Genomic DNA, 22,122 nt, shown 5'->3' with positions numbered 1-22,122 from the left:
CATCTGTGTTTGAAACAAGAAAATACTCTCTTCTTCCTCTAACCAAATAAAAAACCCACAAGTTTTTTCAAAGTGTGTAAGCCATGGAAAGCCAAAACTTTAACTTGTTTTTTCAAGCAATATCAAAAAGCTCAATTTTTTTTTTTCTCCAAAAAGAACCCACTCACAAAGAGATCTAGTTAATCTGTGAACTGTTTGCATTTCTCATACAGGAAACAACATTATATTAAGCCTGGCATTTAAAAAAAATAAAAATAGATAAAAACGGGGTGTGATGCAGTCCCTTATGGGAAGAGAGTTGAACATCTATGTTCACACATCTGGTTTTCATGACACTTTTTAGACAGGCCCTACCACTTCTGGGGAGTTACTGACTTTGACAAGGCACCACCACAGCTCCATCCCAAATTGCTGCTCAGGCACTGCCCTGCCAGGAGATCACCACCATGACCAGGGTCCTCCACGCCATGGAGCAGCCCTCTACCTGCAGAAGGGGAATGATGTGGCCCCCATCACCCCACCAGGCCACCAACCACCAGCAGGCAGCACTTGCCGAATCCATGGGCAGATTGAAAAGGCTGAAGGGCATCAAAACCCAACCTCATTTTGCACTTGAACTCGGCAATCGGAGAAGCTCATGGGCACAGCATCCCATGCAAGCTCAGCCGACACCACCCACAGCATCCTGGGGTCTCCTCAGGTGCCCACTATCGGACCCTGCATCCCCAGGTAGCCCCAGAGACTGGTGGTGCTCCTGGGGCTGTTCTGGAGCTGGTGTGGGAGTGGGATAATCAGCATGCAGAGCCTCAGGGAGACATGTGGGTTACTCTCCTCTTAGTCTCTCCAGAAAGATGCAGTTCCTTCTGTGCAAATAATCCGCTCCCCTAAAGGCAACTGATTATTTCCAGATTACTGTCAGTCCCAGCATGAGTCTCTGACACCAGTTTAATTGGTTAGAAGGCCAAATACCAGCCCAGGCTAATGTGGCCCATCAGGTTCCTGTGACTGACCCCGGTTTCCACGGGCAGTAGAGGTTAGGGACATCTCAGTCATCCTAGGCTGGATGAGCAGGGGCCCACTGAGTCAACCAAAGGCATCCTCCAGTGCGTACAAAAGCGTTAATCACACCCCTGAACAGAGATATTAATGTGTGTATCTCAGACAGACATAAACATACACTGATAGAGAGATATACACACAGATATACACACACGTTACAAGGCAGCCCAGTCCGGCATCCACTCAATACATGGCCAAGGTCCTGCTGAGCTCATTGGGGGCAACAACAAACCACAGCTGAGAACAACCTTCCAAAGAGGTTCTTCTCATCACCTACTGCACTGAACTCATGCTGGACAAAGTAATCTGAGTTTTAGCTTCCCAGTTCCCTGGAATCCTTCTGTTTCTTTTTCTCTGATGTTAATGTATTATTATGATCATTTGGCTCATTAATTTTTAGCTTTTCACCTAATTGTGTTTTGGAAAATACAAGAGGAATAAATGTGGTCATGGATGCCTTCAGATGGTTATCAAACCATCTGTTAAAAAGCATCTGAAGCCCACATTTTGTACAGAAGCCTCCACAGCCCTGGCTAACCATGTGTCTTTTTGACATTACAATCATAGCAAAATAAACAGAAATGAGATGCCACAGCTAATTTCCAACCTGATTAGCAAAAGAGTAATCACACCCCATTACCACTCTGTTTTGCTGCCTTTCTGCAGCAGGTGGGATGAGGAAAGCTCCACCACAGAGCAGCTCCCTTTCCTGGGGGTACAAGGAAGAGAGGACTCATATTTGGACCCTGCACAACAGCAGTGGTCTGGGAGGTGTGATGGTTCTAAGTGCCCTGGCAGCACAGCCAGCCTGGGGAGGGGCAGGGGGGCACGGCTTGGCTGGGGCAGATGGCAGGGTGGGCACAACACCCAAAGCAATGAGTAACAGGAGGCTTCAAAAGTGTTTTTAAAAAAAAAAGAAAAAGGAAGGAAAATAAAAGAGAGGAAGAGGTACGTAGCATGTAGAAAAAGGCCAGCATCTCTTCTGCTCCTCACAGCCTGGGCTCCATGTCTGAGGAAGGAGAGCTCCTGGTGCCCAAGCAGGTCAGCACAGAGCTTTCCCAGCACTCGGTCTCAGATGGATGCAGACAAGCTCATGGTGGAAAGCGAAATAGAAATGATAGAGAAAGGACATAACCTGTCTCTCAGATCAGCTGTCCCGTTTTATGCAAGACCAAATCAAAAGCCTCCCTAGACAATTCCAGGTGACCCTGAGCCTCTGCCATGCTAACCCCATCACCTCCTCATGTCCTCCCACCCTGAGCAGCAGCTCCCCGAGTGCTGTCTGGGCAGAAATCAGCCTGACTACAGCAGCACCAGGGTCAGAGGGCAGCATCACCACTGCTGCACAGGCCTGACCCTGACAGCCACCCTGTGTGCTGGCAGAATGCTTGGGATGCTCCCTGACCTCACAAGGCAATGTCTGTCCTACACAGCACATTTCCAAAAGCTGTGCTATTATCCCTTCCCTAACTTAATACATTTTAAGATGCAAAATAATGAAAAAGCTCTTTCTGTTCCATTTGCTGTAAGGACTTTGGTGTTTCAGTTATGGAAAGAGTGATATAGGAAATCAGCCACTCCCTACACGTCACTAGCACTGGAGGGAAGATCCAGTTATCTCCAGGTGCTGCAGCAACGGAAATGGAAAGCGGCAAATCCTTTACCAGCTGAAGCAGTAAAAGCTTGGAGCTGGGGTCTGCTGTGAGAGGCAATTCATCCCCAGGAGTTTCCTGAGGGAAGCAGCAGCAGCAACTGGGTGATTAACAGTTGGGTGGGCAGAGAAACAGGATGAGTTCTCTTTTCTAAGGGAAGGATGACACACTGAGCATCACCACAAGCCTGCTGGAAATTAAAGTGGGTGGAAGATTTGAGATGTGAATGTAGAAGATCCAGAAAATTCTGTTTGGGAAAATAGGCAATTTGGGCTGCCTTGAATGTAAAATTCCTTCCTGAGGTTTGAGACATTATCAGGCAGAAAAAAGACAGTGGGAGCAGGTAGAATTGATATTGTCCTAACCAAACAGAAGGAAAGAGCTTTGGTGATGCCATGGAAGATAAACTAAATTATATGGAATGTACTCTAATGCCATCTACATGGCAGCTGTGGACCCTCAGCTTTAGCTCTCCTGGGTTTGGGTTTAGCAACAAACCCCATCGGTGTCACCAGAGACAGATGCACCACAGGAGCAGGAAACAGCATTTAGAAACGACTCTGATGAAGGACCTATATATAGTAACAACTACTCTGAAAAACGACAGGGAAGGACTATTTTTACCTCTTTCTGTGACATAAGATTGAGAAAGAGATGTAGAAAATGAACAGGGCAAAACCTGCAACCTCTACGAAGAAATGTTGTATACAACCTAACGTTTTAAGTGCTGAATATGAACCCTGTAAGACAGGACTGAGATTCAAAAACAAGAGATAAGACTTGTGTCTCAGAAATAAGACTAATGCCAGTGATTGCAGGGATGCTTGGCTGGTGTGACCCTGAGAGGGATCGTTGGACCTCAAGTTTCCTCAGCTATGGAGCTGGTGGAGCCTGAACAAGTATTTTCTCATCACACAGCGATGAGCTGGTGAGAAATGTGGATCTGCACCATGATGGAGCCAAAGTATATCACTGGCTGAGACAGAGCAGTGGAACAACCAGACCCTAAGATAAAATGCTGCCCCACCTGATGCCACAGACAAGTGGGCAAGATTTCAGACTTGCTCTGCTCCCAGAGAGCCCTTCCTATGCAATGATCCCTGTTTTAATAAGGCTGGATGGAGGCTGCTTTTGCTCAAGCTACACTTGAGACCCCAAGTAGAAAAAAAAAATCTGGATAGTTGAAACATGATCTTGGAGATTTGGGTTATTTGGCAGGAAAGCTGATGGAATGCTACAAAGGTTCTGCTTGCAAAGAAAAGCTCAAATGAAAGGCAGAAAAAAATAGCAGGGAGAGAGGGGGAAGGAAGGAAGGAGGAAAGAAAATTTTTCACTCTTTAGTCAGCACCATGTCTACCCAGATATCTTTGGTTGGCTTTTATGCCAAGGAAAGATTAGCTTCTGGCCTCTTATAAGCTAAAAGGCATGGCAGAGAGAGGTGCATCTGCAGAATACCAGGCTTTAGCTGTACTTCTGAAAAACCTTTATTGTTTACAAAATTTAAGCTGTAAGCTATACTTTGAGGTATGAGATGGAAGATCTGAAAGTCAAGCAGATGATCTCCACACATCGTCAGTTCTGTGTCTCTTCACCCAAGAAAAAAAAGAGATTCAGTCCCAGAATTACTGCCTAAAAGAACTGGGAAAAATAGGACAAAAAAATTCCCAGATTTTAATATACTTCTAAGAGGATGAAAAGGGTCCTAAAAGCATCCCAAATACCAGCCCTGTTGCTTTCCCTGGGACATGTGAATAGAGAAAAGCTGTCCTGTAGGTGAGATTTACGGCTGCCCTTGGAAAGTGCTCACTATGTTTCAGACCACACTCTGCACCGTGGCCTTAAGGCATGGAGGGAAGATGGAGCAGGGACTGTGCTTCATCCAGAGGGAATGGGGTAGAGAAGGGGTGTCTCTAACATGCAACGCTGCGCCGTGTCAGAGAGCCCTCCTGTGTCCCACGGAGCAGCAGGTCCACACAGCCCCGTGCAGTGCCCTGTAGCGAGAAGAGCTCAGGAGAAGTTGCTGATCTGGTGACATGGTGATGGCTTCGTGTTCCCATGTCACCTCTGCCCAGCGTGGCCTTGGGTGACAGAGGCATAGGCAAAGCATCACCTACCCACTGGCACACATGGAGTCTGTGTTATACTACTTCAGCTACAACCCCAGCAATGAAATAAAATAAAGAAGCATAAACCAAAGCCCTGCTGTCACCCCAGGTAAGTGTCTGCCAGCTCTGCCTGTGCTGCCACCACTCTTTCTACCTCCCACAGCCTCGCTACCCTCGCAGCTACAGCCCGAGGCAGACTGGAAGGAGGATATGATTTAAGGTCCAGCATACACGTAGATACATTGGACTGGCACAGCACAGAACAAGCACGTTAATACCTAGAATGCTTCCCTCGATGGCGCCACGACATGGTACACACACGCACACACGTACATAGAATCTACAGGGAATGCATGGGAATGGCGTGTTGGCAGTGATACAGACCTTGGCGATGGTTCGGGCTGCTGCTCTTTCCTTTAAACAGAAGCAATAGTACATTAGCATGGTGTCAGGTGGCAAAAGATGTTGCTGCTTCACTGTTAAAACATAATGAAACGACAATACCAAACAATACAACTAAGTGGAAGTTGTGGACAGAAGAAAGGGAAAGGAGCACTTAATTCCTGGAGTTTCTGGCCTGGACAGAAGATCACTGGAGACTCACACAACCTCAGAGAAGACACATACAACGCACAGGGTTGAAGAGTTTGTCCCAACCCATCCTTGTGCCTACGCAGGACTGAGACACCTGAGGGTCGTGTGATTTATGTGAGCACAGGAGGACTACTGTGGGCTCAGAGAGCAGCTCCCTTCCTTTGGAAATGCACAGTCCTGATGTTTCTGGACAAAGGGACGGGTTTGAATGGCTTCCATGATCCTATGTCTGTTTTCCCTCCCTGGCCATCGGGACAGAGCCAAGGTCAGATCTCTGGATCATGGATTCATGCTGCAGTGCCTACACAGGGTGCTGGGAGAGGGACGTGGGTGGGAAGGAGCATGGACCCCTGCCTTGACATCCTGACACCCCAGGTGGGGTTTCTGCCTCCAAAGCCTTTGGGAGTAATTGGAAAGGCTACATGGAGGTTGTGGGACGTCACAATTTTTGTATGTGGTTTCCTACTGAGATCCCAAACTTGATTGTCCTGGAAAATCACTGAGGACAAAGTGTGCTGAACACCTACAAAAGGGCAGTCATGACACTGCAAGCCATGCTCGGGCCACACTGAAAAACGTATCTCACCTTCACTGACCAGGCATCATTGTGGCATTTCCCTCCAGCAATGGGGAAAACCTGCTCAGTCTTCAACTACTCAAATTCATAACCTCTAAACAATGGGGAATTCCATTTAGTGTGGGATCCCAATCAGCCTTGTCCCCACAGCCCCCCAAGAGAGGGAGCAGACTGTATTTCTCAGCAAATATAGGTCTGACTCCCCTAACAGATGCCCTCTGAGTGTGATGCTGTACCAGCCCTGGCCCTGCCACCACTCAGCAGCGATTGCTGAGACCTGCACAGACTCTGAACCCTCTCCCTTCAGTTAAAGGCAGCAGCCTGGAAAGACTTAAAAAATCCCCCTCCACCCTCTGCTCCTTGCTCAGAAAAGCTTGGAAGCCTGGCCTCAGTCACTAGCTCAAATACTCATATTTTAATGTTTTCAGGCCAACCCAGGGGTCTACAGATCTCTAGTCTTTGCAGAGGCACACAGCCCGGGGCAGCTCCCATCCCCTGCATCCCCAGCTGGCCCTGATGCCCACCAGAAGAACCAGCATCTCTCCATCCCTCCCAGGGTCTGCAGGCTCCCCATTCACCAAGGGCAACCTTGACTGCTTAAAACCCCCAGTATTTCCCCTCCCGAGCAGAGGGTGAAGCTGCAGGACTCCTGGTCTTCTGGAGAATTCTTGCATATCTTACCATGACAAATTTAACAAAAATTTATCGCTTCTCCAACTTTGTCTGCTCTCACTGGAGGTAACAGAGAATGAATTAACATGTCGTGGGCCTGAGTCTCTTCTGAGGGTGTTGAAGAGCAAAAAGGTCAGAGGAAAACTGGGAACACTACATCGACCAGCCCCTTTGAGAATACGACTTTTCATTGTCAGTCAAGCACTGTGACATTGCTCCAGAGTCAAGTTAGGCTGAAGGAATTCATGTAGAGCATGGGAGAAAGACAGGGAGGAGGTCACTGAAGGACCCATGGGGGACCAACTGTCAAACCTCTCAAATCTTCAAGGCTGTCCATATGCAAAATGCAGGAAGGAAGGGAAAAAAAAAGGAAAAAAAAAGTTGCAAAGTGTGTGCTTTCCAAACTCTCTTAACTCTGTTGCTAACCTGAATGTAAGTCCCGACTTGCTCTTCAGGTTCCTCAGGAGCTCCAGTTGGTTCAGAGGAGGGATTAGTCTAGAGGGAGAAAACAAAGGCCATTAATACACAGATAGAGCAGATTCCAAAGCCTCCTGTTTTGGCAACTTCCCCTGCTGCCCCATCCTTTCAACCAGAACCAGCTTTGTGCCATCAACTGCAACTGGGGGACAGCTCAGGAAGGATGGAGAGGGGTTTGGCTGCTACTTCCAACAGTGTCCTAAGGCAGAGCAGTGGGGTAAGAGAGAGAAAGAGACAGCAAGAGAGAGAGAGAAACTTATCTGCACCATTGGATTTTGTACTTCCCAAAAACCAAGCAGCTGCCAGGGTTCCTGGGCAGCCCAGTGGTGCTTTGGCAGAGCTGTTTCACCACCTGTAGCATGGCAGGTTGGCATTGCTGTGGTTGGAGGTCACTGCTTTGGATGTGCACTAAGCAGAGAGAAACTCCAGTTTTGGGACAAAATGGGAAAACTCAGCCCTGCTGCTCTTGGGAGTGTGGGGAGGCATGGGAAGGAGCAGTTTATGGGGCAGAGAAAACAGGGACCCGAGGCTGCAAGTACACCAGGGGAAACAGCAATGTGCTCCAGGGCCATGTTTAACCAATTCCCTACTGCCCATGTCAGGTTTTTTCCAGAATGAGGCAAAACTCTGTGCTGTTGCCTTCTAGGAACCACAGGCTTCCTTCCTTTCTCAGTTACAAAAAAAGAACATGATGGTGGGAATCCTGGTTAATAATTAAAAAAAACCCCAAAGAACAAATACCTTGTGGCTTATCCTGCTTTTGTGCTAAAAGCCATTGTGTTAGCTCCTACATCCACTTTTGGTTTCTTCCCTCAGACTCTGAGAGGTTGGGGCTTGCCCTATAAATATTTAATGCTGATATTCACAGCCAGGGTTTCAACCAAGAGAAACTTAAGCTGGAGGTGTCAAGGGGAGGACAGAGAATGCTGCACATGGATGGGAAGAGCAGCATCTACTTAAGAGCTCACTTGAGTGCTCTGCACTCAGGGTCAAGGCCAGTGGGGCTTATCTCATGACAGGCTGCAAAATCCTTTCTGGGCCACCAGTGTACCCTTGTCAAACTGTGGAACTGCCACATGCCATTGCTGTGTCCACAGGGTGCGAGGTCAGCACCACAGCTGCCTCAGGTCATGCTGGTGACAAGCATCTCAGGGATGAAGGGAAGGACCAGGGGCTGCTGGAGGCTGGGAACAGGCTGCCTGTGCCTGCCCATGTCCATACCAACCCAGAGCCACAGCCCCAAGGCAGCCTATACTTATGACTTTGCTGGAAAAATGAACCACGTGGGTTTTAATGGAAGCAAAAAGGATCTACTCAAACTGTCCCAAACTCAGGACTGGAAAGAAATGAGTGCAGGGACTTGAAGACTATCAGACTGGTCTCAGCTGAGGTGCTCTAAGAAATGGGGCTCCTGCTTACTGTAAAATAAAGGCAAACATATTCATGCCTACGTTTTTTCAGCCATTATGAGAGCAATAGTTTCACACTTTAACTAAAAAAACCCTCCAAACTGGAAAAGCCTCTTCTCTGAATGCACAAAACTTCTCCTCAAAACCACAGTTGTTCAGCAGAGATTTGGTGTTCACAAGAATCAGAAAATTTTCCAATTCTAAGTATGGAGAAAAGAATAAAAATAGGCCTGAAAATTTTGGCTCAGCTCCTCAGTCCACCTCTGTTCATTTCCATCCAGAGAAAAGCACATCCTGATCTACTGGATTAATGATCCTCTTCACTCCAGATGTCAGGAAGAAGCCGACCTTGGTTCAGTGGAGCAGTGCATGAGTCCTGGGCTGTCATCTCCCTTCAAACCCACTGTAGGGTTTGGGGATTCATTCCAAGATGGTGGTGCATAAAATCAAGCTCAAAGTGTACTCAGCAGCTAATGAAGGGTGCACAACTGTTCTTTGGTGAGTTAGCTTCTCAGGGAGGTCCATACCCAGAAGAACACAGTCCTACTTTCTCCAGTTGGGATCACAAATTCAGGGCTGTCACTCATGCAAGTCTCAGCTGAAGATCTCATCAGCTCAGAAGATGGAAAGATTCAACATTCCAAAAGGAGCTACTTCTTTTGCATTAGCCCATGGTCTGCATTGTGCTGAAGGTGGCCATGTCTTGGGCCACCACAGATGCTTCCATGCAGAGGGACAGACCCACAGCAAACATAGAAGTTGGTACACATGAGGTGTAAATAAGCACCATTTTACCGAAAAAATAATTATTAAAAATAATTGACCTGAAATTTAATTTTGGTTAAATCTCAGCCTAACCTGTCATTGCAAGAGCAGCTTGGGGAACAGCTACTGCATCGCACCATTTCTCCAGAACCTCAAAACCAAAAAATATTACAAAAAGGTCAGAACTTAACATGCACAGCTCTTTGACTGAGCTTTGCTATGAAATGCTGGATGCATGGCCCCCTGCCCTGGTGTGTGTGCCCAGGGGGACGGGTGATGCAGGTGCCACTGTGCCCTCCAGAGATGAGCAGAAAGAACCTCTGGCTGGGGCACCTCGTGTTTTCTCTCTCTCCTCCTGGTCCGTGTGTCACTTGTTAGCAAGGGAAGCATGTTTTGGTTAAGGGGGAGCTGGGTGAGGAGCTCTGCACACCAGGGAACACACACAGCTCATGCCACCCACCACAGCAACACCCCTGAGCCACCAGCTGCTGCAGGGCATCCAGAGGAATCCGGAGCTGCTTCCATCAGCCCTCCCAGAACAGCACAGAGAAACGCCACACTAACTCCAGGTGCCGGCTCCCACATCCAAAGGGAAGGCAGACTCGCTATTCCTGGCAGCATAGGTAACTTTCAAGCATTAGGGGACAGTGGGGATAGATCATGCCTCGGGCCAGGACGTCACCAGAACCTCACAACACAAGGAGGGCAGCAGGGCACAACACAGTGGGAGCAAACACAGACACACACACCCCACGACCTGCACACAGAGACAACGATGATTTTTTTGAACAGTCCCAGTAGGAACAACTGGGGAGAGGGTGACAAGGAGATGGATGCTGGAATGGGATGGGCACCTAAATGAGTCTCCATGCTATACTGGAGTTGCTATGAGAGACCAATTTTTACCCTAACCATGACTTTATGTCTGCAGCTAAAGATATTTTTCATAACTGAGAACATTTATGAAACTCATAAAATACTTTATTACAACAAATGGGATGAAAGTGGCACATTCTTATTTCACTCCCAGCAGTAGAAAAATGTCTGATTCTCAGATTCCTGTTCAGCACAACAGGAAAATATATTTTTAGTATTATACTTGCAGTTCATTGATGCAATTTGCTGTAAATTAAGCACACAAAGCAGTAAGTGTGATTTATTAAGGCTATAAAACTTACATCTGTGAAAATTGGAGCTGGGCTTGGAAATCAGACACTAAATCACATCATCTCTAATGGCATTACTGCATCTAGTGAGGATTTAAACTGCTGTAAGAACAGAGCTTGGCCTGAAGTCTTGAAATGCAAGTCATTTATTCCCCATCTTAAAATATTAACTTGACTACACCTTCAGATACCCATCTCATATAAAATACAGCTGTGATTTGCAAATCTACTCCTTTCTGCAGAACCTGAGATAACATTATTTATCATAAATCTTACACAGTCACATCCAGGTCTTTGCATTTGGATTGATCCCAAAAGGTTAAGCCCCAGATTGAATAACTGGCTAATAACTGCTTGGCTCTAGCTCGGTCTTGGAAGAAAAAAACTGAAATGGAAAAGTTCTGCTGAGATGAAACATCCTTCTTCCAAAAATCTGACTGGATTACTCAAAGAAATGAATGATCATTTCAGTTTAGCATCCCAGATCTTCCTTTCCTCCACATGCTGTCCTCAAAATCAGGCACAGCTGCTATGGAGAATTTATTCTGTGCCACCACTGATGTGTCCCATGGTGCCACCACACCAGCAAACCCAGCAAAGCCAGCATTACAGGGTGGGTACAACTCCTGCAGCATAGAGCCAGATAAATGACACAGTGAAGGATGGGAAAAGAGGGCTGGAGAAAAGGAACACACAGGAGAGATGGCAGAGGGAAATGGAAGTATGAACAGGGACATTTTCTTGTTAAGTGTTGCGTGGATTGGAGGAGGTTGGTAAGACCATCAAGGAATCATCCTTAGAAAAGCAAGATTATCAAGCACTCTCCCATTCTCCTTCCTTACATCACCATTTTGGCAGAGTTTCCCAACACTTGTTTGTACCAATAGCTAAAATGGACATGGAGGTGCATGGGGTTATTCTGTCAGCAGCAGGAGGGGGAATCTGCTTTGGGCTTTCACTCATTCCTTTGAAAAAACTCATCTTCGGAAGTTTCTTATTTTTGGTTTTTTGTTTCCTTTTTTTTTTTAATTCAAAGCTTTGCATATTACAATCCCAAATGAAGAACAAGGAGTGACATGACACACACTTTCAGAGTCACATGCACTTCATACCTGGAGGCACCATACGTTTGCGTTTGCGTGCTTTTCAAGTGTTTTCACCAAAGAAAACCAAAGGGATAAGAGAAAGAAAAACAGGGGGGGAAAGGTGGGGCGGAGGAAAGGGGAAAAGAAACAGAATAAAGAAAATTAGCACATGAACGAAGTGTCTCCCCGGGAGCAGATGCTGTGGCCAGGCTCACAGGTGAGCACGGGAGCGTGGGCTGAGCTCACTCCCACTGTGGCTGCTCAGAAACCACCACACCCCCATGTCACCCTCGGGGACAGGCAGCTGCCACCTTAATCCAAGAGCAAATGGGCACCACAGAGCGGGAAAAGTGTGGGGGCCTCCCAGAGACCTTCCATGGGACATCCAGAGCCCTCGGTCTCACCAGCCAGGGGCTCCTTGGGCTGGGCTGCTGACTGGGGCAGGATGTGCCCAAGGGTTTGTGAGGTTTTTGTGAATATCAATATGTGGGTATAGTTGAGATCAAGGCTCTGCTCTCATAAGTGACAATGAGAGCAAATTTTTTTCCCTGTAAATCCAGTGGCTGGTGCAGAGCTGGTTATGATGTCTGAGTGCACCAAGCTGCTCATGCATCACAACCCAAACTACACCTGCACACACAGAAGCCCTGTGCATGTTTCAGATTTTGTTCTACCACATTTCAGATTTAAAGATTAAATCAGAGGTTCTCTTAGAGGCCACCATATTTTCCCCAAACAAGTCAGAGTAGCTCTACTGCAGTGATTTGAGTGATGTTCTGGAGCCACATGAGCTGCTCCAAGGCATGTGTAACAATTTTCTCATATCAAGCAGCCAAGCCTTCTCAGAGATGCCTTGGGAAGACAGATGAGCTAAAGGCACAGGGCTCCTGCTGTGAGGAATAAGCAGCCCAATGTTGAGCAGAAAGGGTACCAAGGTGATGGTGACTGCAGATCACCCCCAGGCACCAGGGAGGGGGGTACTCTGCTCCTCCAACCCACTTCCAAACCACACTGTGCATCACAGACACACATCAGCGACCATCACCTTGACATGGTGCTGGGCTTGACGTGCTGCCACAGCTGCCAGCACCAGCACAAGGCTGCCAGACCTGACAGCTGGCTCTGGGAAGTGGGTGGGCAAGGAGAGATGGTCAGTGTGAGTGACAGAAGCTGCAGCCAGAACATACAGTTACTCCCCTTTAAAAAGAAATTTAAAATTTGCAATTAATTTATCTGAGTGCATCCAAAATATATTCAGAAGGTGTTCACTGCTTTCTTGGTAAAAAATGTAATTTGACTAATGTCTAAATCCATCAGTGCACCCACAGTTCACTCACTCAGGTGATGTTCACTTCACCTGTGCACAAAGAGGAGCTGGGATTTAAGGGAGAAGCTGGGACTGCAGTGAAACCCGTGCCTAGGGAAGGCCAGGGTGACACTGCTGAGTGGGGCTGAGCAGCACCCACAGCATCAGCCAGTGAAACTGCTACAATTCTGCTATGAATCTGTCCTGGCTTTTTAGTCAAGATAAGTGAATGCTTCAAACTACATTTTTTTTCTCTTTCTCCTTCTTAAGGTTTTTATTTAGCCCCTTCTGGAGCTCTTTGGCTTATTTCTCTTCCTGGAAATACAGGTTTTAACAAGTGGATTAAGTAGCAGGTAATTACCCCAGTACTCTGCAATCAAAAGGGTGTCACTGCATGTCTGGCTGCGTGGTAAGTTCAGTAGTTCAAAGAGAAGTAAAACCTGGCAAAGTCCACTGAAAACAAGCCCTGGGTGTCTGCATTTTGCAGTGGACTTCAGGCCAGGCTCCATCCTCACCCTCTACAGTAGCTGATGCCAGCCAGTGCTGCAAAGGTACAGCGAGAAGGTCAGATACTGGGAGGGAGACTTTCAATGGGTGGGTTTAATGCTATTGGAAAACAGCTTTGTTCTATTCTGTTGGGTTGTTGTTGTTTTGGGCTTTTTAAACAAAATCTTACAGTTGGTTCATTGATTTCCAGGGTAAAAAGCAAACAATCGGACACACACAGGGAATAAATTCAATGAAAACTTGCTGATCACAACAATGTGACTTCCAACAGGTTTTTATGCTGGATTAAGAGACTGGCTGCTGTGCTTGAAATACAGGCTAATGTTTACCCCAGGAAATACATCCACACTGCCTGCCCAAGGGCTAAAAGACATCAGTAACACAGGAGAGCAGGAAGGGATGATACCTGCAGTGGTGCAACCAGGTGCTGGAGCACAGCCCTGTGTGGGAGAGGGAGATGAGGCACAGGGAGCCCCATTATGCCCAACAAAATCCCATAGAGCTATGGGAATATCTAACTAACATGTCCAACTCTGCTACAAACCTAGAGAGACCTGGGTAGCCCCTAAAAACACACCAGAATGGGATGCACAGCCCTGCCCAGGATGTGGGGCAGCATGGGGTGAAAATGAATAGCAACACTGCAGTTTAGCTTCTGAGGAAACCTCCTTCTTCATACCACCAAGCCCAAGAGGGATATGAAGGATGAAGTGCTTTCCCATACCCCAGAGGGCATTGAGGCATGGCAGGGAACTCTGTCCCCACCTCCATGAAGCTCCAAATCCCAGGAGGCTGTGAATTCCCACAGCACTGCTCTACCCTGTGTTGTTTCACTTTAAAAAAGCTGCCTGTTAAAGAGCAGGTAAAGCAAGGCAGATGGATGCTGCTAAAACCCAGTGGTGTTTATGAGCCTCATCCATCACAGCTCACCCTCCTTCCCTACTCCTGTCAACAGACTGGGATGGATAAATGAAATACAAGAAATGGGAAAATGCTTGCTGAATCCCAAGTTGGTTTTCCTCCTCTCAGAGAAATAAAATGAAAGGAAAGGAGCATACAGGGCAAATGCACCTGGGAGAGTGCCAGGCTGGTCAAAGGAGGAAGAGAAGTTTGCTGAAAGGCAGAAGGACCATTAGAGACCAGTTGGACCAGTAAGGAGAGCCTGGAAAGGCACAAGGAGCTGCAGGTAAGGTGAGGGCAGCATTTACCTACGATCCAGAGCAGCTCGGAGGGAGGTCTTCACACCTGGGCACGGCAACTGTCACAACACAATGCAACTACCAGCAGATGTGGAGAAATAAAGAGGAAAGGAAGACTGTGTACAACACACAAAGACATGGAAAAGAAAAAAACAACAAAGCAACAGGAAAATTAAAATCAAGTAAAAAAAAAATACAACAAAAAATCAGAAAGCAAAACAACTCCAAAAGAAAAAGCATAAACCAGTCCTTAAGAGCTCTTGAAATAATTTTTTTCAACCTAAATAAATAAATAAATGAAACTACATACCCAGATAACAAAAATAACTATGGAGACAGTGGCATTAGGAGGAAGGCAGTGGAAGAGGAAGCTGGAGGAGGAGGTACCTGTACATGGGGACGGTGACGGTGCGCTCGTAGTACTGCCAGGTGGAGTGCAGGTCTGTCCGGGACAGGTTGGTGGCATAAAATCTCCAAGCTGCCTGTGGAGGAGAAGACACAGTGTTGTTGTAGACCCAGGCATGGCCAGAACCACCCACAGGTTTATAAACCTCAGCCAACTATGACTCCTCCTTGTGTTTTCTATGCTATAGATCTGGCATTTTGCCTTTTTCCTGATTTGATACATGACAAATTTGGGGTGGGACCATGATAGTCCTCACCATGTGAGCCAGTTAATAATTCTGTGGGTCCCAGGCATGCCCTGGCAGGCTGAGGGCAGGGATGCAATGGGTGTTGTTGCCTAATAAGGAGTTAAAAAATTAGAAAGAAAGGAGCAGAGGAATACAAAATGACTACTTTCAGATCTCCAAGACATACACCAAGGCCAACCTTCTGCACAGACATCTGTTATTGTGAAGAAAATGCTCCCAATTGTAATTTTATATCAGTATAAATATTCTCCTTAGGGAAAAAGACCGGGTGAAAACAGCCTGTCCTAATGCATTTGTCTTGCTGTGTGCTGGGCTGATTTCATTCCTTTTCTCCCCTACATTCCCTGCCACATATGCTGCTTTCCCATGGTTGATTTCCTGGCATTTATTCCCAGACAAAACCAGTCACAAGGTGCTGTCTCACACCTTAAACACACAGCCCCCTTTTTCACCTGCCCCATCTCATTCCCAACTTCTAGAAGTCTATTTATCCTCCCCAAACCAGCACAATGTAACCCCAAGGCTCCTTGGATGTGATTCTCACCTGGATCAGGCCCGCTGCTGGGTTTCGCCTCTTCTCAAAGTGTTTTTGTCGATGCTGCTCTTGAACCTTCAGAGCAAACCCTGAACCCAAGATGCCCTGGGGAAGAAAACAACAATTTGTAGTTTGCAGGAGTTTAGCTCAGCTTTCAGTTGAAATCTGTGGCCAGCTTACCCTTCCAATTTTCTTTTCTTGCTCATTTTTTGTTTCAAATATAGAGAAAGGAAGGAGCCTCCACCCCAGCAGCCTTGGCAGACACCCTACAAGGGGCAGCAGACTTTGCTGGCACTTTCTGGAATTGCAGCTTTACCCAAACCACCTCCAGCCAGCTGCTAAAATACAAAATAACTCCAGTGTGTTGGCATTTAGCAAATTATCCCCATAGGGATCCAGATCCATGCCACACTCAGAAATGCACTGTGAAAGGAACAGGGGTGATTTGCTGAAATGGCATAATCATAGAATCACAGACTGGTTTGGGTTGGAAGGGACCTTAAAGCTCATCTTACTCCACTCCCCTGCCATGGGCAGGGATGCCTTCCACTAGACCAGGTTGCTCAGAGCCCCATCCAACCTGGCCTTGATGGAGCAGCCACAGCTTCTCTGAGCAACCTGTGCCAGGGCCTCACCACCCTCACAGGAAAGAAGTTCTTCCTAATACCCATTATAAATCTACCCTCTTTCAGCTTAAAGCCATTAATCACCCCAAGTAATGGCCCTTTGAGGGAAAAAAAGTTTCTTATTCCTTCAATAATTAATTGTGCAGAGCCATATCCAGAGTTTCCATCCTGTTTGCTCACAGTGCCCAAGCTGTGGCTATTCAGACAGGGTTTCCACTTTTCTCCCTAGTTTTTGCATTCAAAAGCCACAGACCATGGCAGTCAGGAGGGGTATCACATTGCTGGATGCTGCTGTTGCAGTGCCACCACCTCCAGTGGCTGGGGACAAGGCACAGCTGAGCTCAGTCCCCTCCCAGGGAGAGGGTCGCTGGCAGCATCCTCCAACTTACAGCAGGGAGGGCGAAGAAGGAGACACCGATGAGTGTGAATGTCGCCGCCAGCAGCCGCCCGTTCCAGGTCTGGGGGTACTTGTCCCCATAGCCAATGGTGGTGAGAGTGATCTGCAGGGAGGAGATCAGTGCCCAGCCCTTGGTCAGACATCCTTAAAACCAAAACAACACAGCCAAAACTCCCACAGCACCCAAGTGGGACATGGAGGAGCCAGGATCACCATGTGCCCTGATCATCCAAGGGAAGGTGCAGCTCAGGGTCCTGGAGGACCAGGCAGGGTGGGCACCTCCACAGGATGCAGATGCCCCGACACTCGCCCTGCTCACGTGCTGGGTTTTCACACCAGTTGGGAGCATTTTCCTGCCTTTTGCTGTCACAGAGAGAGCTGCCATCTGGTGCAGAGGCTGGCGAAGCTCGGAACCTCCCCCGGGAGATGGGGTTGTGCCTTCGGCAGGGGAAGAGAACAGGCACCATTCCCCCAAGCTCCCTTTCGGCATCACAGGAAAGCAGGTAGGGCTATTTGTATGCATAAAGACCTGATACTGTTTGTTCCAAATCTTCCCAGCAGTGCCTATTAGCTGGTCTCCCTATTTAAAAACAGCTTATTAGGCCAAGAGGATGAATTATGACTCCCTCATGCCACCTCATTTAGGGATGTTTTTTCCCTTCTCAGCATTTTTGCAATGCACCAGAAGAAAGCTGGCAAGTTGCTGTCTGTATTTCAGGGAAGGAGCTGAGAGATTTGCTGGAGACAGAATCCCCTGAATTTCAGACTTCAGGAGAAGACATGTTTTCCCACTTCAGTCCATGGACATCACTAGGGGGAAAAGCTACGAATTGCCCCAGGGCTTTCCAGAGGATTTGGAGAGCCTGGGACTGGCAGAGCAAGGCAGAGAGGGGTGGTCTGATTAGAAACATCCTTGAGACTTCTGATCCTAAAGGTCCCTGTGACACATGGAAGGTTGTCCCTGTGACACATGGAAGGTTGTCTCTGTCCCACAGTCTCCACAGATAGAGCTGGCCCAGGTATGGGAGCTGATACCATGTTGATGTGGCATTGGAAATACTTATTTCACTCAGAATAAAATCACTTATACACAAGTGGAAGTACGATCCCAAAGCACCTTTTAATTGGAGCCACTAAAACCCTTATCAATTAGACACTATTTTGACAAAATGGCTAAACAATGCACCTACATGGCTCATCCTTACAGAAACACCACGTCGCAGCAATGCTCATGCAAAGCTGGTTTACAAATTTTTTATAATTTCTATAAATAACTACAAGGATTGGATGCAGTGAGACCAACAAGGAGATGAGTTTCTGAACCTGAAATTTGATTTATCCCATCCCTTGAGATCTGTCTGTACTGGAACAGTGAGTTGAGCAATGACAAAATTTATTTATTTTAATCAAGCTCAAAAATTTTTTTCTGAGCTTCTCAGTAGCAAAACTAGCCTGGTGTATCTCAACATCCCAAAATATGGAGCAGTGCTGAAGGTCCACATAGCCTGGGAAGCAGGAACGATAAATCTGCCCATGGTTTCTCCCCAGACTGAGCTCTAATCTGAGCTGTCACTTTTTCCTCATTGTTTATTTTCTGGTTATGTCAAATTAGGCTTTGTTTTTACTTTTTTGTCGTAACTAAGGGGCTTGAAAAGCCATTTACTGCTTTTTTCCCTTTGTTGGAACAGAGGAGCTGCTTGATCAGCCGATTCCTCCCCAAGCCTGTTATTGGGATTTGATCAGATCGGGGATTTTCATTACATGCTTTGTAATCAAGGCCAAACTAGTGATGGAGCAGAAGAACAATAACACAAGAAGATTAGAACGTCATTAATTCTCTCTTTGTTAATCGAGTAATCCAATAATTCACATGCACAGGCACACGCAGAGCAAACCAGAAGTACTGCCCTTTCCTCCTCTGTCAGGAGAGATGTGAAGGGGAGCGCTCGCCCCGCTGGAGTCTTTCTGGTACTTAGACCCTATTAATGTTACAAAATTTATTCCTGCATGTTTAACAGCGCCTTGCCCAAGTGCAATTTGAATAATTAAAGGGCAGCAATACTTGTCAAAACAATGATCAAAGCACCCTGTAGTGTGGGGTCTCCATCTGACCTGCCTCCTAACCCAACAGAGCTAAATCCCACAGCTGGGAGCACATGAGTTCCCCATTTCCCTGCAGCTCCAGCTAATTCAGAAATGTGATCCCTTAACGTTTCGTATGAGGTTTATATAAGAAAAAGAGCTAAATGGAGCAGCCCAAAGCCATTTAATAAAAATGTTAACTAAGCACTCTATAAGTCGATACCTCACGTAAGTGATAGATGATGGAAGGTTAATGGACATTTTATTTTAATAACCAGCAGCTGTTCTATGAAAATTACTTACCAGACCCCACCAAAGTGCATCTGCGTATGTATCAAAGTGCTCATTTTCTCCTTTCTCGGCCAAGTATACCAGGAAAGAGGCCAGAATGAGGCACAGGAAGCCAATATACCACGCAGTAATCAGCTCCTGCGAGATCATTAAAGGAAAGAAGAGAATAATCGCAACCCTGGTGTGCATCTCCAAGTGCTGAATTACTTGCTTGCGGCTGGTTCTGAACTTTCCCTGCATTTGTTTAGGTTTTGAGGCTTCGGTTGGAGGTCAGTAATGACACTTTTTGAGATGGGACCATGAGGTGGTGGTTCTACCATGCACATGGGGCAATCCCCATCCTGAAGATCCCACCATGTAAACACATACAGCAAAAGGAGAAGGGAGTGTTAACAGCTCCATTATTGCAAGATATGGAATTGAGACTTAAAAAGCTCTAATATTTCCCCAGTTCACACAGTTAAAGCTGAAATAGGAATCCTCAAATCCTTATGGCTTCTACTTAGGGTAGGTCCTTCCACTCACTGAGGAGGAGCTGCAAAGCTGCAGTCTGGATGCAATATCCCCCAGTTTCAGGGAATTTTTAATTCAGAATTCACAGAAGTGATTATTTTTGGATTAGGTTAATGCAAGGATGGACAAAAGAGATACACAAATTGCCTATGATTTTTTACACAGTGCTGGATAAGCTGGCTAAGCTTTGCAGGGATAAAAAAGGTGCAGGAAACAGAAGAAAAGTTAAAATCGTAACTTTAACAGCAGAAAACAAAGTTATCATCAAACTCTTCCCAAACCAATCCCCTTACACCATGGAGATTCCATGACTAGAATCTCTCCCTTCTCCCCTTGACTGCTCAGAGCTCTCCATCAGACCTTGTCTCTGACTCTACATCTCTCCCTGAGTTACCTACGGTGTCTTTCCAGTCTCCTCAGGCCTGGGAGAGTTTTGGGATGGAGAACTGAACCAAAGCAGTGCCTCTGGTGGGGGGAACAGAAAGAGCAGCTCAGTGTCCTTGCTTAGGACTTGCTCACCTTACTGTGTGCGTAGACCACAGAGCCCAGGAGCTTCCAGGTGCCGCCCCGCCGGTCCATGCGGATCATGCGCAGGATCTGCAGGAATCTCAGACTCCTGAGAGCCGAGGTGGCAAAGACATTCCCCTGGGACCCCGCTGCCAGCACGGCGATGGATGCAATCAGCACCATGATGTCTGCAGGAACAGAGGGCAAGGAAAGCTGAGGAAGTGCTACCAGATCACTGCTAAAGGGAATGAAATTCCCACTGCCTCAGGTAGGAGAAGGCTGTGTGGGAAAGTGATCTCCTGGCACTTGTGCCCTGTGCTGGAAGGACACAGCACTAACCTTAAGCTGGATGAAAGCAGCCACTACATACCTGGTGGAATATCCCAGCTTCCTTCTCCACACCTGTCACCCATAGAAAATGTGTCAATTATTGCAGTCTGAATTTTGATATGATTCAGTGTTGACACTGCTGAACTGGACTAAATCCTTACAAAGTACATGCCCTTTTTTTTATTAGACATAGCTGCCTGTTACACAAAGCTGGGAATTACACCACATAAAATGGGAATGAAAATCTATAGGTCCTTCATAGCAACCCTAAGGTGCTCACAGACAAAGTCCAAAAAATAGACCAAGAAAAAAAGCCTTGCTCTCTATATACAAAAACATCCTGTAACTCTCCCTTTAATCTATTTTCTATGCAAATTTTATAGGAGTCTTCTTCTGTGGAACAAGCTACAATCCTGTATATGACCATTGCCAGCTCCTGGACAGCTGAAGGCAGTTTCCATAGCAAAGGGCATGGACTTTCTGCCCATTTCTTAACCCAGAAAATATCTCGGCTGTGCCCAGATGGCCCCTCTCACAAGAGACTCACGAGTACTTTACAAACAGGAATTAATTAAATCTCATAACTCTCTTGTGAGGCAGCTCATCAGCACCAGGGAAGGCAAAGTGACACGCCGAGCTTCAGTGACCTGTGAACAGTTTGGTGTGGAGATTGGACACAGCACTGCAGGATCCCAGTTTCTGTGCTCAGCTTTTCCTGGCTAAACCCCCTTTTTGTGGCTGTGGGCAGCTGTCAGAGATGCCTGAGTTATGCAGGGCACTGGGATTGCTCCCAGGTGGGCAGAATACGGGGAGTGCTTTGTGATGCATAACAAAAATCGTGTCCATGGATTAGGACTTCTGCCTTTGTGCTTTCTCCTTTCTCGAGAAATATCAACCCCCAAAATGCATGCAAGACACCAGGGCACTGTGCAAGCAAGTGCTTGCAAAGGCCATCATGGTTTGGGAACTCTCATGCAGGCAGGAAGGTCTTACCGATGACACAGAAAGGCTTGCGGGCGAATTTTAAGCGTCCCCTCCAGCCCCGGTAGCGGCAGCAGCAGCCAGCAGCCCAGATCCTCACAAAGTATTCCACCCCAAACACCACGATGGTGACAATTTCCTGCCAGGGAGACAACACTGTTAGCTGGGAAAGGAGAATGACGGAGAGCATGCTCCAGAATCAAGGACAAACCGATGACCTCAGAAAAACACACCTCTGAAAATGCATCACCAAGTTGTCTGCACCATTCAACGGGGAGCCCAGGTGTGAAAGATCATCCCATCTCTGCTTTTGTGTCTTTCCTCACACTCCCCAGAGTGGGAAGAGGTTACTGCACGTTGTAGCCATGAAGTAGAGTTTTACACCTTCTCTATGGTGTTTGTGCCCTCCATCAGAGGACTGGCAAGCACTCCTTGTCTCCCTATCATTAATCTCCAGGACTCAACTCAGTTAAGGCTGAGCAGCTCAGGAAGGAGCAGAAATGGGAATCACTGGACAGGAATCATCCTAGGGATCTTCAAAAGGGATTTCAGCTTTCTCCCTAAACAAGTGGCCTGGTTGTCTGTGTGTGCTGAGCTATCTGGTGCAGGGGGTGTAGATCCTCCATCCCTTATG

At 47.0% G+C, this 22,122-nt stretch overlaps 1 protein-coding gene across 11 annotated transcripts in view; it reads right to left on the bottom strand.

The window, feature by feature from the left end:
• KCNQ2 (potassium voltage-gated channel subfamily Q member 2) overlaps positions 1–22,122 on the bottom strand; it is a 75,907-nt gene that overhangs the window by 29,236 nt on the left and 24,549 nt on the right. For 5 of the 11 annotated variants that reach the window (XM_071573241.1, XM_071573243.1, XM_071573242.1 and 2 more), the window contains exons 3-11: positions 21,501–21,627; positions 20,190–20,365; positions 19,170–19,295; positions 16,777–16,887; positions 15,771–15,866; positions 14,961–15,055; positions 11,589–11,618; positions 7,086–7,154; positions 5,201–5,230 (exon numbers count right to left, since the gene is read on the bottom strand). In XM_071573241.1, the coding sequence (XP_071429342.1) occupies positions 5,201–5,230; positions 7,086–7,154; positions 11,589–11,618; positions 14,961–15,055; positions 15,771–15,866; positions 16,777–16,887; positions 19,170–19,295; positions 20,190–20,365; positions 21,501–21,627 (860 nt within the window). The remainder of the gene's footprint in view (positions 1–5,200; positions 5,231–7,085; positions 7,155–11,588; positions 11,619–14,960; positions 15,056–15,770; positions 15,867–16,776; positions 16,888–19,169; positions 19,296–20,189; positions 20,366–21,500; positions 21,628–22,122) is intronic. The other 6 variants (XM_071573234.1, XM_071573235.1, XM_071573239.1 and 3 more) reach the window with 3 other exon arrangements.

The sequence above is a fragment of the Pithys albifrons genome, chromosome 18 (assembly GCF_047495875.1).
Source record: "Pithys albifrons albifrons isolate INPA30051 chromosome 18, PitAlb_v1, whole genome shotgun sequence".
Classification (NCBI taxonomy): domain Eukaryota; kingdom Metazoa; phylum Chordata; class Aves; order Passeriformes; family Thamnophilidae; genus Pithys; species Pithys albifrons.
Note: the sequence above shows the minus strand (reverse complement) of the source record. Positions and strands in the feature narration are given on the sequence as shown.